This window comes from Filicampus tigris, chromosome 10, assembly GCF_054856515.1.
Source record: "Filicampus tigris isolate MCC_2025a chromosome 10, RoL_Ftig_1.0, whole genome shotgun sequence".
Taxonomy (NCBI): domain Eukaryota; kingdom Metazoa; phylum Chordata; class Actinopteri; order Syngnathiformes; family Syngnathidae; genus Filicampus; species Filicampus tigris.
In genome coordinates this window covers 23442610-23462759 of record NC_141226.1, presented here as the reverse complement: position 1 = coordinate 23462759, position 20150 = coordinate 23442610, and the positions used below count along the sequence as shown (strand labels likewise).

Below are 20150 nucleotides of genomic sequence, written 5' to 3'. Positions count from 1 at the left end.
ATTGCTTGATTCAGATTTTAAGATTGTGGCTCATATGACATAAAGTTGTTGTGTTGCGAATAATCTCCTAACAGTTGTCAATGTTCATTTTATTGAACAACAACAATTGATTAACTACACGCATACAGTAGATACCGTTGAGTAAAATAATGATGTTAGTAAAAAAAAATGTGTTAAATATCATGACAGAACAAACAACATAGGATAAAAGCACAATTTTTATAATCACAACACCAAGAAAAGAGTCAAGCGTCACGTGTATTAAATTTGTCATTTTAATTCATATAAACTGAACCCATCAAAATATTCTGACATTCAACATTTCCTTGTGTGAACTCCAAATTTTTGCCAAATATTTTCTGATCCTTGTTTCCTTTGGCACTTTTAAGGCCTTTAAGGCACTCTTTCCCAACCTTTGTTTAAACACCGCTCATTCGGAAAATCTCACATTACAGCACCAAACAAACATGTTAGAAGAAGTGTATACTAAAATCAATCAATTTACTCACAAATGTACTTAGAGAGCGAAATTTGGGTCTCTTTAGTTGAACACAAAGCTGATATACTGCAGGAAGCCATGGCCTGGCTATTAGTTGTTCTGTATGAAAAGCAACAGGTGGATACACAGGTTTATTGCACCTACTGCCATCTAGTGTAAGAACAGTATATTGTTCCGCCTGTCACTATATGTTACTGGCATAGATAAGATGGTCCATCATTACTTGTAGCTTTAATTTTCCTAATTATTAGTAGCAAATGCAACATCAATATTTTCCGACTCATGTGCTTTTGCAGGCTGAGAATCCGTAACCCAGGCAGAGCCACTCGTTGGTGTACTCGGTGAAGCCCGGAACCTTGGCGAGGCCACTTCCTGCGCGGACAGGAAATGGTAGCAATCAGAAAAAAAAGGGCATTGGGATGTAAAAATGACGGTGAGAAAAGCATACCTTGTATCACGTTGCGGAGATTGCAGTAGTTGGTACCGTTATCGAACAGGCTGGACCAAAAGGCGGACGTTGACGCACCCTGAAACAAAGTTGCAATTGAAGTCAGTTATAAAAGGGCCACGCCAAAATAAAATGGCAGGCGTGCTTGCGTCCTTTCTGGAATGGATTCTTAAGACTTTTTTTTTTTTTTTTTTGGGGGGGGTCTGCTCATGACACATTGAAGATACATTTTATGTTGCTCACTGAAATAAAATGTCAAACATTTCCAGAGGGCGCTACAGAGCCAGTTTGATAGTGACGCATCAGAAAATCAGTCACGTGACTTACATCCACGCGGCATCCCAGGCTCATGGCGGTGGACGACATGGTGAAGTTAACGCTCTCCACCTGACCTGGCGCAGAGGTGTGGTTGGCCCGGATTAGCAACGCGGTCACTGGGCCCAGCTGGATTAAAGACACAGTGGCAAATATGTGGTTTATTCATCCACACCTCGATGAAATAATCCTTCATTGCTTACCTTGTACGAGCCCATGGCTTTTATTTGAGTCACCATGGCGAGGTTGGCCCGACTACACGGCACACCGAGCAGCCTGGAGGGATTAAACGTGATACTCATCTGTGTAATCCGGGATTAGAATTCCAATTACCTTGCCATTAATATGCACCCAAATACCTAGCGGAGACGTCGTTACAAAGGCAAAGGTCAAAAGGTCTTACCAGACGATCTTGCAGAAGGCATGCATCGGGTCAGTGGGGGCGCCACGTGTCAAAACGCACAAACCTAAAATGACGACGAGAGCAGCACATTTGATTTTAGCGGACATGGCGGCAGAGGGACAAAAATCGCGCTCGGAGTGCGGCGGCGGCGGCGGCGGTTTGTGTGGGAATGTCCGCGCGCCCAGTGCGGCTTTTAAAGAAAACACTTGGTGAGGAAGATCATGTGGCAGCGTGCAAAAGGCATCAGCATGACACTTCATGGCGCATGCTTGGATTTGAAACCGATTCGACGGGGGGGGGAAACACGCACATACATTCACATTCCCGCTCTTCAGAACAATGTGTTCATTGTGTCACAGTCCACAACATCACCTTCTATTGTTGCTTCACGTCAAACGGTGAAAAGGGAATGTCATTAGCGTCTCAATGTGAGTCCACATATAAAAATCAAGTCATTGCATATCACTGATTGATTGTTTAATCATTTGAAGCACTAACCCTACTTTGAAACTGTAACCTTAGTTGGAAACCCTAACCGAGTTGGAAACCCGACCTTGAAACCCTAACCCTACTATGAAACCAGAAACCTAGTTGGAAAACCCTAGTTTTAAACCCTAAACCTAATTCAAATCCCATATTTGAAACCCTAACCCTAGTTGGAAACCCTACTTTGAAACCCTAACCCTGGTTTTAAAGCCCTAATTTGAAACCATAACCCTAGTTGAAACCCCTACTTTGAGTTGAAAAACTCTAAAGCCAGATGCCCCTTCCCCATGCCCGTAAATACACAATCGGGGTGCTGTGCTGTGGATGTCCCCCTTAGAGGGATGGCCGGGGCCCCCGCCCTACTGGCCCCGCCCTCTGCCTGCCCCTGTGTGAAAGTGAATTCTTCTTTCCTTGAAAATGTTAAGTTTGTTTGTAAGCTTTACAAAATTCATGAAAATCAACCGCCCCGTGAAACAGAATGACGATGGGCTTTAAGAAACTACTTTTAGTTTGACAGACGGCAACTACAACCACATTAATATGCATATTGTTGAATATCAAAATGAAAAATGATGACATTTTTTTTTTTCAAACAGCTCTTCTACTGGATGGTACTCTCCACAGACGCCTTTAATGAAGTGTCTGCTAGATAAGTATTCGAGGTCTTAAGAATGTAATAAGACTTTTGTGATCCTGCAAAACGAAGCAATAAATTCAAGTGCGCATAATCCCATTTTCACCAACTCAACTTTTCTTGACAGAAGAGCCGAATGCTTCCTTTTGAGGCAGGAAATGAAAGCTGTGAGCATAATTTGGCTCCTGGCGATTTGTGTGGAACTCTTTTGTGAAAAGCCTTTGTTCAATAAGACCACGGACCAAAAGATACTCGCATCACACGGCCTAAGTGGACGGCGGTTCCTTGATAAAACTTTTGCTTACGAAAGACAACGTTGACAAACGGAGGGAGGTTAAGTGTGTGCTGCCATCTTTTGGACACTCGTGCAAAGTTAAGAGTCAAATAAATGAGCAAAGATTGTTATTTTATTCAAAACATAACTTACGTACTGGTGGAGGTATGTTCGCGAGAAAAATCATCATGTTGAAATGTGAAATACTGTACATGTGTTGTCTTGTTTTTTTTTTTGTGTGTGTGTGTGTGTCCAAGTAAACAGTTTCTAACGTTTGAGTTTGACGCTAAAATCTCTTCAGGTCAGTTATTGTCCTCTTCTGGCAACTTGGTGAGAATTTCCACTCCGTCAGAGGTGATAACTACGGTGTGTTCAAACTGAGCCGATCTGCATGAGTGGGAAGAAACCAAAGAGATAGGACGGTAAGATTTGGCATGACAATGAGAGGAAGGCAAAACCAGCAGCCACCTTTTATCGTCTGCAGACACCGCCGTCCACTTGTCCTTGAGGATCTTAAACTCGGCAGACCCCTCCATCAGAATGGGTTCTACCATGGGGACAGATGACGTCAGGCTCCATAATCGCCACTTGAAACGGATATTTGCCTCACCTATTGTGAAAGTCATCCCTTCTTCCATGGTCATGTCATTGTCATTGGCTGGAAAGCGAGGCGGGAGGCAGTGCGCGCGTGAGAAACACAAAGATGAAGCACACAACGGGACATCTTACCGTGGTGCCAGATCTCAGGATGGCAATGAAAGTGGGAGCCGATTCCGTGTCCGATGAAATAAGGACACACCTGGAAGCCGTGAGCGTGAGCCATTTCACTGCAACAAAGCACAAATACTTACAATTGAAAAAAACATTTTCATTAAAGCGGAACATTTTTTTTTTTTTTCAAAAAACTAAAACCGAAACTAAAAAACAATATTGACAATTCCAAAACTATCCTAACCCTGGTGCGCACCTAATCGTGTTTCCGATAACGCAAAGCTGCGCCCCCGGCTTGCAGGCGGCGATGGCGTCATCCCTGCAACGCTTTGCCGTTTCCACCAGTCGCCGCCCAACCTCATCCACCTCGCCGACATAGAAAGTTTCTGACGTGTCACCGTGGTAACCACCCGAATACACCTGGCGGGGAGGGGCAGAATGAGCGCGGGTCCAACTGATCGCAGCGGTATGTATCTTTGTTTCCCAAGCATCAACTTACGCTGACATCAATGTTGATGATATCGCCATCTTGAAGTGGCCGACTGCAGGCAGATTAATAAAGGGATGAATGCTGTGTACAGAAAGCTCTGCTCATTGGCGATACCATTCGTGACGATACTAGAGGTCATCTTTCATACACGTGCGCTCGGCTACATGGGGTTGTCAGCGAACCATTGCGCAACATCACTCATTACATCATCGTCCAAAATATGAATAGGTAGTAGATGCTAAGCTAGGTGGGTCCAAGTCGGGGATTCCTTGTGTGTGGACGGCCAGAAAACCAAAACGTCAAATATCACATAAAGTGCATACACAGGTGAATTACGTGGAAGAGCATTTCATTGTTCTGCCCGTCACTATTAATCACCGGCATAAATAGTTGAACAAAGATAGAATTTTTTTTGTAGTCAATTAATAATTTTGGGTCACGTGATGTGAAACCGGATAAATTCCTGCCGCTTACCCGAATATCTCTTATGGCACACTATTTGGGAATCACTGCTCTAAAATTAAATTTAAAAATGTTTAATCATACAAAGTTTAGGGGATTATTCGACAACCAGGTCGAGGATTTAAGCAATCACACTTGTCATTTACCTGTCAGGTATGCCATGACACACCACGTTGTTGACTGAGGTACAAACCGATTTGGGGAAACCCCCATATCTGAGAGGGGAGGGGTATGCGTTGTGCTGGATTGTCTCCTGATGTACAATCAAGTCGACTTCATCTGTTGTCATACCAACCTACGGTAAAGTAGAAACACATCACCCTGTTATTTTTTGAATGACAATTCCACATAAAAAGAACTGTGTGCTCAAGTCCACGCTTACTTTCAGACTTTGCCCGGCGAGTAGCAGCACATGTCGAGCGAGCTGGCATGCTCTGGCGAGGCCTTCGATTTGCTCTGCATTTTTGATTTCGATATAGTCGGGCCATTCTGGGACCAGTCCGGTGTCGACATAATCCGGACGTTCAATATGCTTATAGCCGGACAGAAGAGAAAACATAATTATTGTCCAGAAAGTCATATTAAATATGGATGGTCCATTCAGAAACAAACTGTGATGTGAAATGAATCTGATGTGCATCGAGTTCAGTATTACAAAACTATTAAAAAAATTCAATGACATCGGTCTAGTTATTAGACTGAATGAAGTAGGTCGCGAATAAAACTCTGCACTTCCTGTATGCCAGATTTCCATCTGAAGGGTGCTCTTGTATATTTTAAAATCTGAAAATAATATTTCTTGATTCAATTATTTTTGTATTGCTATTACTTTGCACATTGTAATAGGCACAGTTGTTGTTAAAGTGCTCTGGAAATAAAGTTGAATCAGTATAGATTTATTATCGCTCGGGCGGATGGCGCCGATATTCTGCATTTTGACGCATATCGGCATCGGCCGTTATCTTTTTTTTTTTCCTAATCTGAGGGCCGAGAGGAGATCAATTAAAAACTGGGTTAACTTCAATTTTTTATTTAGCTTTTCAATTTATTGTATTACTAATATTATCTTGTTATTTTTATGAAAACTTGTCCTGCTAGAGAAAAAATACTTAACTTCCGTCTCTGATTAAAAAAACAAAAAAATCTTTTCGGCCAATATAATCGGTATTGAAAAACCCAAATCAGTCGACTGTTTTTATTTGGTAAACAGACAAAAATGTCTCTACCTTGGGTACAGCGTAGGCAGGCCTGACAGTAGCTGGACGAACTACATTGTGTGAGTGTGATTTCATCCACTTTCTCCAGAAGAAGCGGCGATGTGGGTGACACAGTCGCACCGTGGGGGACCTGCACGGGTCAAAACCGCACACTTGTCGAAGGACACTGGACACCAGTCCTGCAAAAAGGCAAAGCAAATCTTTGGTTTGTGACTATATTTACTGTAGAGTTCTCATACCTACCTACAAACCTGTTCAACGAAATAGGTCCAGATTTCACACCAAGTATATTTGTGATCAAAATGAGACATGATAATCACCATTCCAGCATATACTTTTGTGACATTTTGTTTAGTGGTGTGCTGTTACATTTTTTATTCAAATGTAAAATATGTGCCTTGGCTGAATAAAGGTTGGGAAACACTGATAAATGAGTATATTTATTATATACTTAGTGGCACAATTATAAGTGATGTATAAATGTAAAACGCTTTCATTTGAAAAACAGCAGTAATGTGTTATTGAGCAAAGCTAAAAGTTAGCAGTCCAAACATAATGCTAGCTGTCAGAATGTGTATAACCATGATACATTCTCTTCTGTTGTTTAATGTACTTGTTTGCTCAGACGGAGATAGTTCCCTACAGCTAGCACACATGCTAACGTGGTTTTGTAAACATAAGACGGTTGTTTTACCTGACATTCACTCAGGAGCTTTCTTTACCTGAGTGTGACCTGTTTAAATCACCTACCAGATCTTGTTGCAAATCCCGCAGAGCAGTAGGACGCCATTGCAGGTGACGTCACGTCACGTGGTACACGAATCATGTGATGTGGAGCAGCAAATCGGCGACGACACGACAGTAGACGGCGCATTGTTTTTAAAATTCAAAATGAAAATGTAAACAAGAATTGTGACGAGGTATTACACATTTTTCTAAATAATTTTGTAAATTCTAAAACCAAAAGGTGTTTTTTTTATTTGACATTTTTTCAAAAAATTTGAAAGGAAAAATTATTGCGCTAATCATGAAGTCATACGTATTATTCTATAGTCACAATTAAAAAATAAATGCAAATTGAGAGGTATAAATTGGAATAATAATATATAACAGTATTGAGGTGTTTATTAATTTGTGACTTGGTGCAGTAGCCCAAAATGTCCTGTCAGACGTCACATTTTTCAGCTGTTTTATAAAGACAAGGCTAAAGAAAAGTTTTTAATCTGTATTTGAAAGTATTTATACTCGGGGCTGACTTATTCCATTTGTGTGCATTTTAGCAACTAAATGCAGCTTCACCGTGTTAACTTTGAACTCTGCTCCACTAATTGACCCAGGTCTGCAGATCTCAGAGTCCTACTGGGTATATATTCAATTAGCATTTCTTGAATGTATTCAGGACCCAAACCATTCAGTGATTGATAGACCAGTGGCAGAATTTTAAAAGCTATTCTACAGCTGATTGGGAGCCAGTGTAAACCTTTAGGACTGGAGTAATATGTTCTGATCAGAACCCGAGCTGCAGTGTTCTGAATGAGCTGTAGCCCTTTAATGCTCTTTTTGAGGGAGTCCAGGAAGATAACAATACAATACAATACAGTACAATACAATACAATGCAAAACAATACAACAATACATCAAGTCTAGAGATAAAAGCACGGATAAGTTTCTCCTGGTCTGCCTGGGGCATGCAGATGAAGTAAAGACGATGTATTTCCATCAAATAAATGAAGGTAAAATTGATTTCCAAAATGTACATTTGTTTTGCATCTTGTTCATTTGTTTTCTGAAATGTGAAGTGTTTCACAGTTTTTAATATTGTTTTGTACTTCCTGGCCACTGTAGCAACTGAATATTTAGCAATCAAGTATACCCATCGATTTTCTATACTTTTATATTACTCATAACTGTTGTAAAATACAGCATAGGGCTTTTTACGTTATGTTTTCTAGAATGAAACAGAAACTAACACAACACTCCTATCTGTAATATGATAGGTATCTTTGGTTTACGACACAATAAAACGTTTGACTTATTCTGTGCACTTTTCTACAAATCAAGACATTCTGCCTTCAACCACAGAAAATACAGTTTAGTCAGTTAGGTGTACACACAACACACAGACGTCAATTTGGCCATGTTTTCAGGTTCACATCTTGATAGAGTTAACATAACTTCGAGATGAGTTTGCCAAGGAAAGCTCTACTGACACTGGAAACTGTAATGTTTTGACCTGGAGTGACTCCTGATGGCTGAAATTGGGCCAACTGTAATTCTGCTATAGCAGAGAATGGGGGGTGGGGCAATCCAAAAAAAAAAAAAGATACATCGATTAGATCTGTTGTTCCTCGTTGTTCAGTGCGCTCTGTTCAATTTTTGTGACAGGAACAAACACCCCTCCCACATCGATAAGGTGATTCAGTTTGATAAGTGATATGTTGGATAGTTTGCATTTTTGTTGCAGTGCTTCACTCTGTTGAACTGACTGCACCCTTGGACACAGTGTTACCAAGTCATTTTAGGACACGTTGCTAAAGACCTGACTATCTGTTGCTAAAAGGTGCTAAATTCGGATTACAATTACATTGCTAGCCTTAATGACGTCATTATATAGAATGTACCTTACTTAGCAAAAAATGGATTTGAAATGTGTTCATTCAGATTAGTTTATCATCACGTTATTTTTAAATATAATATAAACACAATATATCATGGGTTGTTTTTTATTCATATTCATCTTCTATAACAGGGGTATACCTGTTTTCCATCAAGGTGCTAAATTCGGATTACAATTACATTGCTAGCCTTAATGACGTCATTATATAGAATGTAGCTTACTTAGCAAAAAATGGATTTGAAATGTGTTCATTCAGATTAGTTTATCATCACGTTATTTTTAAATATAATATAAACACAATATATAATGGGTTGTTTTTTTATTCATATTCATCGTCTATAACAGGGGTATACCTGTTTTCCATCTCTCCCTGCTGCAGCACACCCGATTCAAATGGTCAGATAATCAGCAAGGTCTGCAGAAGCTGGATATCGATCCTGAACTTTTGAATCAGGTGGGTTGCAGCAGGATAGTCAGCGAAAATTGCTAATCGTCTAGCAACAATCGTGCTAAATTGGCATCAATGAGAGCAACTCCACAACACTCGTCCCCCCTCGAGTCTCTCTCTTGCTCACTCACTCTTTCGCCCTCTCTCTCTCTCTCCCACTCCGCACACTGTACGTGACGTCAAACCAGCATGGCGGTCAAGGTGACTTCGGCATCGTTCCCTTTGCAATTTGCAACCCCTACGTCTATCATTTGTCTTGGTGTTTTGCTCGTTTTCGTGTGTAGGAACAGTCGAGGCGAGTGTGCGCCGGACGAGCGGGCGTCGTGCTCCGAGCTGCCTTGTAGCATCACCGGGCTAGCTGACGCCCGGCGGCCGGTCGGCGGCTGCTGGCCTTGATGACACTTCCCAACAAGGCTGGAGGGAGGATATAGCTCCGTAATGCTAACCAGCTGTCAGTCATACTTTCTTCCTGACAAAAACCGCTAAGCGGGACGTCTTTTTCTTTTTTTTTACCCATTAGCTGTCGGATCTTACTTGCTCTTTCTTTCTCGTGTCATTGCAACGGTTCGCGTCCTCTTCGTGCTAGCCGTTAGCTTGTCGGTACCGGGGCTGGTTCGTGTTTCGATTTGTGATCAACAGCCAGCCCGGTTCTGTTGGGTAGCATCATCGTTAGTTAGCTTCATGTCAGGATAAAATGTACACGTTCGACTTTGGGCTGGCCTTCCACACCAGCGCACACTATGATTTGCATTTTTTTTTTTCAGGGGGGAGGAATGTGTAAACAGTCTTGAATTTCCCTATCACTTTTGTATAACTGCATTTTTGTACATTTTTTTTTTTTGCTAAGGTGCAATCAACCAAACGCGGGGATCCAAGTGAGCTCAAAGCAATCTTCCAGAAGGTGAGCATTGCACATTTAATAAAATACGTTCAGTGTTGCACCTTAATTTGTTAGAAAATGATTGTTATTATACCTCTGTTCATCTATCCATACCAGTGATGTATAGTGACAGGCAGAACATCGCGTTCAGTTGAACAGGCCCAGATTTCACACCGAGTAAATAAATTGAGACGGGACCATCATTATTATTTATTCATACCTTTTGTGACATTTTTGCTTTGTGGTCGGTCATGGTGTTTTTCCAGTGCATTGAGTGCCCTGGCTGAAAAAAAAAAAAGGTGGGGAAGAGAGTAGCATGAACTGTGCATGAGGAGAAAGAGTGAGCCAAGTCTGATTTTGCTTGGTAAGTGAGCTGAGGAAGTTGTGTCACAGGGTTTAAATTACACTGTTAGCCAAGGCTAAATGTCCATAACAGGCAGCTGTTTTGCTTCATGTAGAAAATGAAACTCAAACTCTAAATGACATGCGATTGTAACTAAATACGCTGACATTTCAAAGTTGAATCTCTCGAGTGACTTATGAAGGCTCAAAACACATGTCCGTGTGCACCAGCTTGTTTGGCACTTTTGTTGTCCTTGAGCGTGAGGCTTAAAGGGGCAAGCATTGTTGTCAGCTAAGAGCACAAGCAAGGACGTGCTTACTTAATCTTTTACCAGCTGGGGGGCACTCCACTGGTCACGTTTAGTATTTTAAATAATACTCGTGCAGTCCATAAGCTGCCTTGGGTTATTACAGCGAGCAGTTAACCTTCCCCATGCTCTCTGCATGGCCGCTGTGTGACCAACCATGTGACCATTGTATGACAAGCCCTTGTTGGTGGCACCGGACTACATACAAGGGATCAAATAACACACAAGCTCAAGCCAAAAAGATTTCTGCGCTTGCTTGAAATGTTTTTTTTGTGTCTGCTTTTCCTGAAAAGCACGTTAACTCATTGTTGGGGGAAAGGCAGGAACGGATTAAAGGCTTTTCCGTTCATTTGACTGGGGAAAGATGGAAGTGTTTTGAGTTCTGAGCCTGGTCACACAACAAATTATACTTGTATCTGACACCAGATGTACCACAGTGAAGTTCAAATTTTAGACGCGAGTCTAATCATCATTGAAATTATGTAATGTTTTTTTTTTTTTTTTTTTTTGTGGTTCACTGAGAAATGGAAAACAAATATTGAATGATTGATGGATTTGTCCCCTCACTTTCCTTTTGATAATATTTTCCCCCAAAAACATCTGTGGACTCTTTTGCCCCGTGGCTTTACCAAGCAAACGTGGTCATTGAAGGTATTAGAACTGAAAGTCTGCGGGTTAGAAAGGCTATTGTTGGTTTCAAGTATGCTCTGCAACACATAAACGTGATCGTGCGATAGTGCTCGCGACACACACACACACAACATCAACATGAATCGTGATGTGGTCGGTAAAACTGAAGGCACCATGTCACGGTGCCCGACTTTGACTTGAGCGTTCTCGTATGTCCTTTTGCGCCCTCAGTACGCCAGCGAAGTGGACAAGGATGGAGACAAGTTCATGACCGCTGGAGACTTTGTTCAGAAGTACCTGGGCCTGCAAACACAGATCCACCACAACCCCAAAACGGTGCAACTGCTGTCTGCTGTGGCCGACACCACGAAGGACGGGTGTGTGCCACGAACTCACAAAACATTAAGCAGCGCCATTTGTTGAACGACGCCCGATAAAGCGCTCGCTACTGTGAGCTCGTAAAGATAAGATTGAAAACTTGCGCACAAATGACACACAGACGATACATGCCTGTGTCTTTTAGTTTGAATGTTAGCCGTTGGCTGCAGCAAAAGAACCAAAACATAAGCGACGATTCATTCAATTGTATTGCGTGACATTCTACTTAAACAGAAGTCAACCCAAACGTTTTTGTTTTTTTTAAGAATATGTTCTATGCAGGCCCATTAGTTGAAACACGGCATTCTGATAAATATTGCCTTTGTGGAATAAGAGTTAATCCACCCCTTTTTAGCCATCTGAGGGGGCGGCCATTTTGTCACTTTCTGTCAACTGAAAGTGACATCACAAATGCTCAGGGACCGACCAATCACGGCTCAGCTTCAGAAAACAGGCGAGCTGCGATTGGTCGTTACCTTGGTAGTTGTGATGTCATTTTCAGTCGACAGAAAGTGACAAAATGGCCGCCCCCGGAGATGGCGAAAAACGGGTGGATTAACGCTTAACTCATATTTCATATGAATCTGTATTGCCTTTTTTCAACTAGTCGGCCTGCATAGAACATATTCTTGAAAAAAAAATGTTTAGGTTGACTTTTTGGAATATTAAATACAAATAAATTGTACTGCATTTAAAAGTTACATACAACTGAACTGAACTGAAAAGTGTACTATACTTGCAAAGTCAAATATTTGCTGTACTTGAAAACAGGCAGTATGTCAAGCCGCAGGCGTCATTCTAATCGGTTTAACGGTAATACGTCACTAGTACTCGTACCACCCTTTGAGAATCACTCACTTAAGATTTTTTTATTCAATGTTTTCCTCTTTAAGATTGAATCAATCAAAGTGTTTTCTTTTCTTGTCTCACGATTTGGACAGGCTCATCTCTTTCCAGGAGTTTCTTGCTTTTGAGTCGGTGTTGTGCGCACCTGACGCTCTCTTCATAGTTGCCTTCCAGCTATTTGACAAGACAGGAACTGGAGACATTTCCTTTGGTACGTGGCATTGTCTCAACGTTTGTAAGGCCTCAAGTCGCGTTGATCCACAAACACGCAAACATGGTGCGCCGTTGCTCCGGTTCCCAACTTGTTTGTGTGCCACGTCATCAGTGTTTTCATGCGGTCCACTGCGGATAAGGAATTTCCTCTCTCAACCTGATTATTCCTCTTTCCATCTCATTGCACATGGATCAACTATTTCCACTTTTGCTCCCAAAACACAACTCGCTGTGCTACTGTGAGTTTGAAGTCCCTTTTTAAAAATTTTTTTTTTTTTTTTTTTTTTTTAAATCTGTGCCACAGAGAATGTGCGGGACATTTTCAGCCAGACCACAGTGCACCACCACATTCCCTTCAACTGGGACTGTGAGTTCATCCATTTGCACTTTGGACACGACCGCAAGAAACGTCTCAACTACCTCGAATTCACCCAATTCCTGCAGGTACATAAAGGCCTTTTTTTGTCAGCGGGCGACAGGACGCTGAGTGGTGTCCGTTTGAACCCGCGCGGCCTCACGGTGTCATTGTCTTGTAGGAGCTGCAGTTGGAGCACGCCCGGCAGGCCTTTGCTCAGAAGGACAAGGGGAAGAATGGCGTCATCTCCGCCTTGGACTTCAGCGACATCATGGCCACCATCAGGCACCACATGCTCACACCCTTTGTGGAGGAGAACCTTGTCTCAGTGAGTTAGTCTGGATTGTGGCCTCACGCACAACCGACTTCTTTTTTTTTTCCAGCGGATCACCACGACGTCCTGTGTACAACACGGGTCGCTTTTTTTTCTTCTTTTTTTTGTAACCTCTGCCCGGGCCAATTTGTCTTTAAACTCATTCGCTGCCAACAACGTTTTTACATGTCTTTTGCGAGTTTTCAATGTTCGTATTCTTTTTTTTTTATGGCACTCGTGGCTTTCTCCTCCCAGGCAGCAGGGGGCAGCACCTCTCACCTGGTCAGCTTCTCTTACTTCAACGCCTTCAACTCCCTCCTCAACAACATGGAGCTGATCCGCAAAATCTACAGCACACTGGCCGGTTCCTGGAACGACACATTGGTCACCAAAGGTACATCCAGTTTTGGTTCTTTGTCTCCAAACCCCAAACTTAAAAAATAAGTAAATAAATAAATAAATATATGGATGTTTTATCCCATCTTATATCCAATCTTATCTCATCTGTCCCCTGCAGAGGAGTTTGTTCATGCTGCCAACAAGTTTGGTCAAATCACGCCAATGGAAATTGACATCCTGTACCAGTTATCAGGCCTGCACTCTCCCTCAGGGTAAACACGAGTATTGCCATAAAACTAACAACCGGGGGTCAGGTCAACACTTCTTTTATCAGTTCAAACGAAGTCAGTCAACATTGGCTCGACTCTGGGCATGACTCTTCTGATTGGTGACGAGATGCGATGAACTGTCTTTTTTTTTTTTTTTGTTTTGTTTTTTTTAAACACTTAACTTCCGTCACCGATTCTGACAACAAACGTTCCCTTAGTCAGCTATCAGTCTAACAGTTCAGACTTGGGAGGCACTCCACAGGGTACATTACGCCGCCCCCAAAATGTTAACCTTTTGTGGGTGGCGTATAACGGCTGGCGTTTGAAATGAATGACACGTGCTTGTGTGCCAGGCGCCTGAATCTTGCTGACATTGAGAGAATAGCTCCACTCGAAGAAGGAAGTCTTCCATATAACCTGGCTGAAACACAAAAACAGGTAACGTGTCACCACTGCCCATTTCACACATTAGTGTCGATATCACACATCGTCATTTTGGCGTTTTATTTATACGCCTCTCCAAAATAAAACATTCGCAAACATCTGCTTTGACTTTGGAAAATGATCGAAGCAGTCAGCGGATCAATCCCTCATTGTTGTTGTTTTTTAATCACGAAACAATTCCAAATAATTAACAATTGGAGAATAAACAGCCATGTAGAAGAAGAAGAAGAAAAAAAAAAGGAAATTGTATTCATTCTTTGTTTCATCTGTGGAATAACCACTAGAATAATTGATTCTAAAAGTATTCGGCAGTGACATCTTAGTGTGTGTGCCAATGTCTTGCATTGTATCTGTGATGAATTAGGACGTGGCATTTTTTATTTATTTTTTTTAAAGAATGGAGGCCTCTGCACTGTTTAACTGTTACATCTGTCCTCCCTTTGCATTTTTCCGCTCGCCCAGACTCAAGCTCAAGGGGACGCTCCGAGGCCCGTGTGGCTCCAAGTTGCCGAATCCGCTTACAGGTTCACTTTGGGCTCCATCGCCGGAGGTGAGTTGTTCCCGCCAGCGCCGTGGCCGTCGTCGTAAGCGAAGGCGTTTTCCTGCAAGCTTGTGCTTGGCTGCCCAGCCACGGGCGCGACGGCGGTCTACCCGATCGACCTGGTGAAGACCCGAATGCAGAACCAGAGGTCGACGGGCTCGTTCGTGGGGGAGCTGATGTACAAGAACAGCTTTGACTGCGCTAAGAAGGTGCTTCGCTACGAAGGCTTCTTTGGCTTCTACCGAGGTACGCCACAAGCCAAGGCGCTCATCACTTCCACGCAGTTAGCAGTTGGCGCCACACGCCAGCGCAGAGCCTTGACACGCATGATGCCCCGCAGGTCTGGTTCCTCAGCTGATTGGCGTGGCGCCTGAGAAGGCCATCAAACTCACTGTGAGTCCCCCTCCCCTCACGCACCACCTTTGCTCATGTAGAGATGAAACGTCATGAACATTTTGTATCACTACCAAGGCTTGAAAGAACTTTTTTTTTTTTTTTTTTTCCCCCTCTCTGAGGAGCAATGAATTAATTTGAGGTGCAGTTAAGTCATTTTGAGGATCTATTTTTTTCGTAGGTTGCACCAGGGTTTTACGAAAAAAAAAAAAATACATACAGCATTGAATGTTAGGGCTGGAGCTGTCAAATATCTCAGCGTTCCAGTTTTAAAATTATTCTTGCACCTCACATGCATATTTTGTGTTGGTATCGTTCTTAACGCTTTCACGCACGAATTGAGATTTGACGTAATTTACAATATAAAGATTTTTTTTTTTTTTTAGATTAATCAATATAGGTGAAAGCAACTTTTAAAGAGCTGTCCACTGTAGTGACCACTGTCCATGAAAGGGTTAACCCTTATGCAAAATATCTTTCTCTTCTAAATCGAGGGGATCATCGGTAGAATAATTGATTCTAAAAATATTTGATAGTCGCAGCCCTTAATAAAATCATCAATCCTGTGTGACTTTTGTACTTTGAAAATGTTGCAAAATTCACAGCGCTCTAACTTTTGCAATATAGAGTCTTAATATTGTGATGCTAAAGAGAAAGTTAAACAGGGAGAGAAGTGACGAAAAAGATAAATACAACTTCCTTCTCACAATAGTATGTCTTTTTAAAATGATGCCGTAAAAAAACCTCTACTTTATATTCTTGAGAAATATGGGACTTTCTCCCCAAAAAATGGGACTGTATTCATAATTTGCCTTTTGTTCTTAAAAAGAAAAAAACGTTATAACAGCTGAGGTCGAGATGAGTAATTGATTATGCAGGTATGTAGTTAAAAAAAAATCATTTATTAACAAATGACACTAAATACGGTACTAAGAAATGAATACTTTTACCACCATTTGTCGGTGAACAGTTTTGCTCCACTAATGTTTTATCAGAAGTGAACTGCGGCTTTTCACAGGCGGACAAAACTGAATTTGTACCTGCGCTTCACAGGTGAATGACTTTGTTCGAGACAAGTTCACCGACAAGGACAACTCGATCCCTTTGCTCGCGGAGATCATGGCCGGCGGCTGCGTAAGTGGGAAGGGGAAAGCGAACGTTCATTTTAAGTGTGCCAAAACGACAAGCTCTCGATCTCGTGGTTCGCGCAGGCCGGAGGCTCCCAGGTCATCTTTACTAACCCGCTGGAGATCGTGAAAATCCGCCTGCAGGTGGCAGGCGAGATCACCACCGGGCCTCGAGTTAGCGCGCTCAATGTAGTGCGAGACTTGGGCTTCTTTGGCCTTTACAAGGTACAAATATGTCCAGTTCATCCTGCAAACGGCCCGGGCTTTGTTAAGCTCACTCTGCGGCGGCGCTTTGCTGCACGTGTGTGTGTGTGTGTGTGTGTGTGTCTAGGGAGCGAAGGCCTGTTTCCTGAGGGACATCCCCTTCTCGGCCATCTATTTCCCCGCTTACGCCCACCTCAAGTCCACCATGGCCGACGAACAAGGTCGGCTGGGCCCCTTGCAGCTTCTCACGGCTGGAGCGATCGCAGGTAAACAAACGCAGATGCTGAGTCAAACTCAATCCGCAAAGTAGCCACCAAATATTGATTATATATTGAAAAGCTTCGTGCATGTACCAAAATGTGTGCAGGTGTTATTTTTGAAGGCCTACAGAAATTATGAGTTCTCTAGCTAGTAGGGCTGTAACGATTCACTCAAGCCCCCGATTCGATTGCCAGTTAGCGATTTTCAATTTGATTTTTAAAATCTGTGCTAGTGTGGTGCTGCAGCCATCCACAAACGCAATACACGATGATGTTGGCGCAAGCGCATAATTTCATGTACACATTCGAAATTTGGTAAGCATCTGGACTGGAAAAAAATATAAAGTAATCATTTTTTGACGACTCGATTCATCGGTTCGAATCGATCTTTAATAGATTTTCGATTACTTGTTAATCGCCAACATTAGAGTTCTCCCTTGACCCAAATGCTATACGTTCTGAGAAAAAGTCCCACGGGAAATTTGTGAAGCGCAAATTCCCGGCATTCCTACCCTGTGTCGTCGGGCCAATCTCAGCGGTGGCGTCTTCCGGCTTGATTTGCCAGGCATCCCTGCGGCTTCGCTCGTGACGCCAGCCGACGTCATCAAGACTCGTCTGCAAGTGGCCGCCCGGGCGGGTCAGACCACCTACTCCGGAGTCATCGATTGCTTCCGGAAGATTATGCGAGAGGAAGGATTCCGGGCTCTCTGGAAGGGAGCGGGAGGTGAGACAAGAGAGTCAGGAAGAGAGAACGTTTGATTGCGAGTCGATCGGAGCAGCGAGGAGTCAGTTGGCATAATCGGCTCCGATATTCAGCATTGAGACAAACATTTTTTTGGAATTCTGACGGCCGATAAGAGATCAATTTAAAACTTTACCTTCAGGGGACTATTTATTTCAATTGAACCTTATCAGAAATGCCGCTTACCCTGGGAACTCTCTGCACCTTTTTCTTTTTAATGAAAAGGAAGATAGGTGAGAGTGTGTAAAACTTTATTTGCTGTCGTAAAGTATAAGGAGCCATTGTTAAAATTTTCATTTCACCTTTTAAGGCATGCTGATGACCTTTTTGTCAGAATTTTAAACAAGGATGTCTATTGTCCAAGATTATTATTTATTTTTATTTTTTAAACGTCAACATTTTGCAAATCTGCAAAGTTGTACAGTAAAGATGTTTTAGTATGTGTGCGCGCGTGTGCATTTTGAACGTTGCCAATACGGTTGTCTTTCTTGTCCAGCTCGTATGTGCCGGTCCTCTCCCCAGTTTGGTGTGACTCTGGTGACCTATGAACTCTTGCAGAGGTGGTTCTATGTTGACTTTGGAGGACAGTAAGTTCTTTTAGTTTCTTAATCCAAAAGTCAAATTCCAATTTCGGCACATATATTGGCAAGAAACATTGAATGGAATCAAATTTGTCATAGCACCCACAGAGCAAAATTCATTCATTTTAAATTCATTTGAACAATTTCAACCCGTCCAAGGGAAACATAAAAAACACAGTTGATAAAATACATGGATACAAATCCATGCCTAACGACGGCAGAGTCAAAGCAGTTTTTTTTTTTCAATAGATTTTTGTTGTGGTCGATTCTTACAGTCGCCCGTCAGGATCCGAGCCCACGCCCAAGTCTCGCATCTCGGAGCTCCCTCCCATCAACGCCGATCACGTGGGAGGCTACCGTCTGGCCGCCGCCACCTTTGCCGGAGTGGAGAACAAATTTGGCCTCCACCTGCCCAAATTCAAGTCCTCGGGCGTGGTGTCCATCCACCCCCCGGAGCCCGCCGCTCCCGCTCACTCCCCTTAGGGAAGGTCTGAGCGTTCATATCGCTTCTCCATCCCCACCCCCGACGTCCTCCTCCTTCTCCAGGGGTCCAGCATGAAGATATTTACAACAACAATAAAAACGCTGCCTCGATTTCAGTGTACCCCAAATCAGCGGGTGGGAGCGGGTGCGTAGAGTCAACAACGGCAGCATGTGCGTGAACATGGTGCGGCCCCGCCCCTCAGCCAATCGCGGAGAAGCAACTGGTCACCGTGCAGACTTAAGCACTTTGTTGTAACTTCAGAGGCTGTTGACTTGTGGAATCTCCATCGCTCACTCCAGAATTCATAGGAAACAGCCTCACGCACTTATCATGAGTAGCTATGATTTTTTTTTTTTTGTCGTTTCTTTTTTTGTCCGATACTCTTTGCAAGTAAGGATTGGGGCATGTCAAGTGATTAGGTTGTTAGCAGTGTGTAGGGTTGCAATAGGGGGGGGGGGGGGATTCTGGGAAATTTGCATGGGCGTTTTTAGCTATGGAACCTTTGGAAATGATATAAAAGTTGGGGCTTTATCACCGTAAGTAGTAAGGATTTGGCTTTTTCACTTAGCTAAATTGAAGTTCCCTATTAGGAGCCCAACCTGAAATTGAGTAGATTCCTGGCTTATTCCAATGTCATGTATCAAACTTTGAAAGTTTTTGCAACCCTAGTCGTGTGTGGGCCAACACTCGCCGGAGGATGAATACTGTACATATTGTAAAAGTGATATGCTTAGGACAGCGTTACATGCAGTATGCATAATGTAGTACTGTACATACTGTAAAACTGCTGAGACGCAACTTGTTACAAGGCGACATCCATTGGTGCATGGTGTGCTTATTGTAACGTCGCGGCAAGAGAGTTATGCTTACTGGTGTACAGACCTTTGCATTCATGAAATTAGGTATTATTGAATTATATGCTTATAAATTCAGTCATTTTATTCAAATAAATCATTCATGTGATTTTAATTTTACAAATGCCAGACTTTGGAGTTTTATTTCGATACGGAAATGCAGCTGTCATATCCACAGCGGTACAACGCATTTGCAGACGGACAAGTTCTCAGTCGTGTGCGGTTGCAACGTATACGTTCAAATTCTCATTGTTTCGTTGACCGCAAACATTTCGGAAATGCCAAACACTTAATGAGAATCCAATCACAGACTGTTGTATTTTTAGAGATTTTATAGAGGACGCATGTGTTTATTGTCGTGAAAAAGTTACACAGCGTAAGCAAGCTTTGTTGAAGAGTCTAGTCCTGGAGACCCTCATCAACTGTGAAAAAGTTCAGGTTCTTTTCACAAATAGCATAGCAGTACATAACAATGCTGCACCCGAGGGCCTCAAGCACATTAGCATAATTCAAGAAATGCATTACAATAATCCCGCCAAGAGTGATTTAAATCATTATGGGAGAACAAGTAAAGTCAATTCAGAGATTTGTTTCTCATTACGTTATATGTGTTTGAACATAACACTGGTCTAAATTCTCCTAA

General features: G+C 42.5%; 3 protein-coding genes across 7 annotated transcripts; 1 reads left to right on the top strand and 2 right to left on the bottom strand.

Moving 5' to 3' along the window:
- Positions 1 to 252: 252 nt before the first annotated feature.
- Positions 253 to 3446, bottom strand: LOC147141431 (uncharacterized). 2 transcript variants are annotated; one of them, XM_086043424.1, is made up of 6 exons: positions 3332 to 3446; positions 1666 to 1729; positions 1466 to 1538; positions 1275 to 1391; positions 948 to 1026; positions 253 to 871 (listed from the first exon to the last, which is right to left on the bottom strand). In XM_086043424.1, exons 2-6 carry the CDS (start codon positions 1689 to 1691, stop codon positions 780 to 782), a joined length of 387 nt encoding a protein of 128 aa, XP_085899550.1. In that variant the 5' UTR covers positions 1692 to 1729; positions 3332 to 3446; the 3' UTR covers positions 253 to 779. The 2 variants fall into 2 exon arrangements, with proteins under 2 accessions (XP_085899550.1, XP_085899549.1); XM_086043423.1 differs by lacking the exon at positions 3332 to 3446 and having other exon boundaries at positions 1666 to 3019.
- On the bottom strand, positions 3175 to 10145 carry metap1d (methionyl aminopeptidase type 1D (mitochondrial)). 3 transcript variants are annotated; one of them, XM_086043421.1, is made up of 10 exons: positions 6634 to 10145; positions 5949 to 6118; positions 5105 to 5254; positions 4869 to 5017; positions 4270 to 4312; positions 4027 to 4190; positions 3789 to 3886; positions 3670 to 3717; positions 3528 to 3606; positions 3175 to 3446 (listed from the first exon to the last, which is right to left on the bottom strand). In XM_086043421.1, exons 1-10 carry the CDS (start codon positions 6638 to 6640, stop codon positions 3362 to 3364), a joined length of 993 nt encoding a protein of 330 aa, XP_085899547.1. In that variant the 5' UTR covers positions 6641 to 10145; the 3' UTR covers positions 3175 to 3361. The 3 variants fall into 3 exon arrangements, 2 of the variants coding, with proteins under 2 accessions (XP_085899547.1, XP_085899546.1); XM_086043420.1 differs by having other exon boundaries at positions 6690 to 10143; XR_015088416.1 differs by having other exon boundaries at positions 3380 to 3446; positions 4270 to 4341; positions 6690 to 10143.
- On the top strand, positions 9094 to 19631 carry slc25a12 (solute carrier family 25 member 12). Of its 2 annotated transcripts, none has more exons than XM_086043411.1 (18): positions 9094 to 9205; positions 9852 to 9905; positions 11396 to 11541; positions 12484 to 12599; positions 12906 to 13045; positions 13138 to 13284; positions 13525 to 13663; positions 13787 to 13880; positions 14231 to 14315; positions 14784 to 14871; positions 14950 to 15108; positions 15203 to 15255; positions 16309 to 16389; positions 16467 to 16607; positions 16714 to 16852; positions 17412 to 17570; positions 18085 to 18175; positions 18445 to 19631. In XM_086043411.1, exons 1-18 carry the CDS (start codon positions 9194 to 9196, stop codon positions 18650 to 18652), a joined length of 2052 nt encoding a protein of 683 aa, XP_085899537.1. In that variant the 5' UTR covers positions 9094 to 9193; the 3' UTR covers positions 18653 to 19631. The 2 variants fall into 2 exon arrangements, with proteins under 2 accessions (XP_085899537.1, XP_085899538.1); XM_086043412.1 differs by having other exon boundaries at positions 9159 to 9455.
- Positions 19632 to 20150: the final 519 nt, after the last annotated feature.

Excerpts from the sequence above, each read along its gene's own strand:
- LOC147141431 (XM_086043423.1), bottom strand. The coding sequence starts at position 1,925 with ATGAAGTGTCATGCTGATGCCTTTTGCACGCTGCCACATGATCTTCCT. Across the intron at positions 1,027-1,274 it reads GCCTGGGATGCCGCGTGGAT|GGTGCGTCAACGTCCGCCTT; the intron begins GTAAGTCACGTG and ends ACTTTGTTTCAG. Across the intron at positions 872-947 it reads TCTCCGCAACGTGATACAAG|GAAGTGGCCTCGCCAAGGTT; the intron begins GTATGCTTTTCT and ends CTGTCCGCGCAG.
- metap1d (XM_086043420.1), bottom strand. The coding sequence starts at position 6,813 with ATGCGCCGTCTACTGTCGTGTCGTCGCCGATTTGCTGCTCCACATCAC. Across the intron at positions 3,887-4,026 it reads GTTATCGGAAACACGATTAG|TGAAATGGCTCACGCTCACG; the intron begins GTGCGCACCAGG and ends GCTTTGTTGCAG. Across the intron at positions 3,718-3,788 it reads TCCTGAGATCTGGCACCACG|CCAATGACAATGACATGACC; the intron begins GTAAGATGTCCC and ends CTCGCTTTCCAG.
- slc25a12 (XM_086043411.1), top strand. Across the intron at positions 13,664-13,786 it reads CGACACATTGGTCACCAAAG|AGGAGTTTGTTCATGCTGCC; the intron begins GTACATCCAGTT and ends TGTCCCCTGCAG. Across the intron at positions 16,608-16,713 it reads GCTTCTTTGGCCTTTACAAG|GGAGCGAAGGCCTGTTTCCT; the intron begins GTACAAATATGT and ends GTGTGTGTCTAG.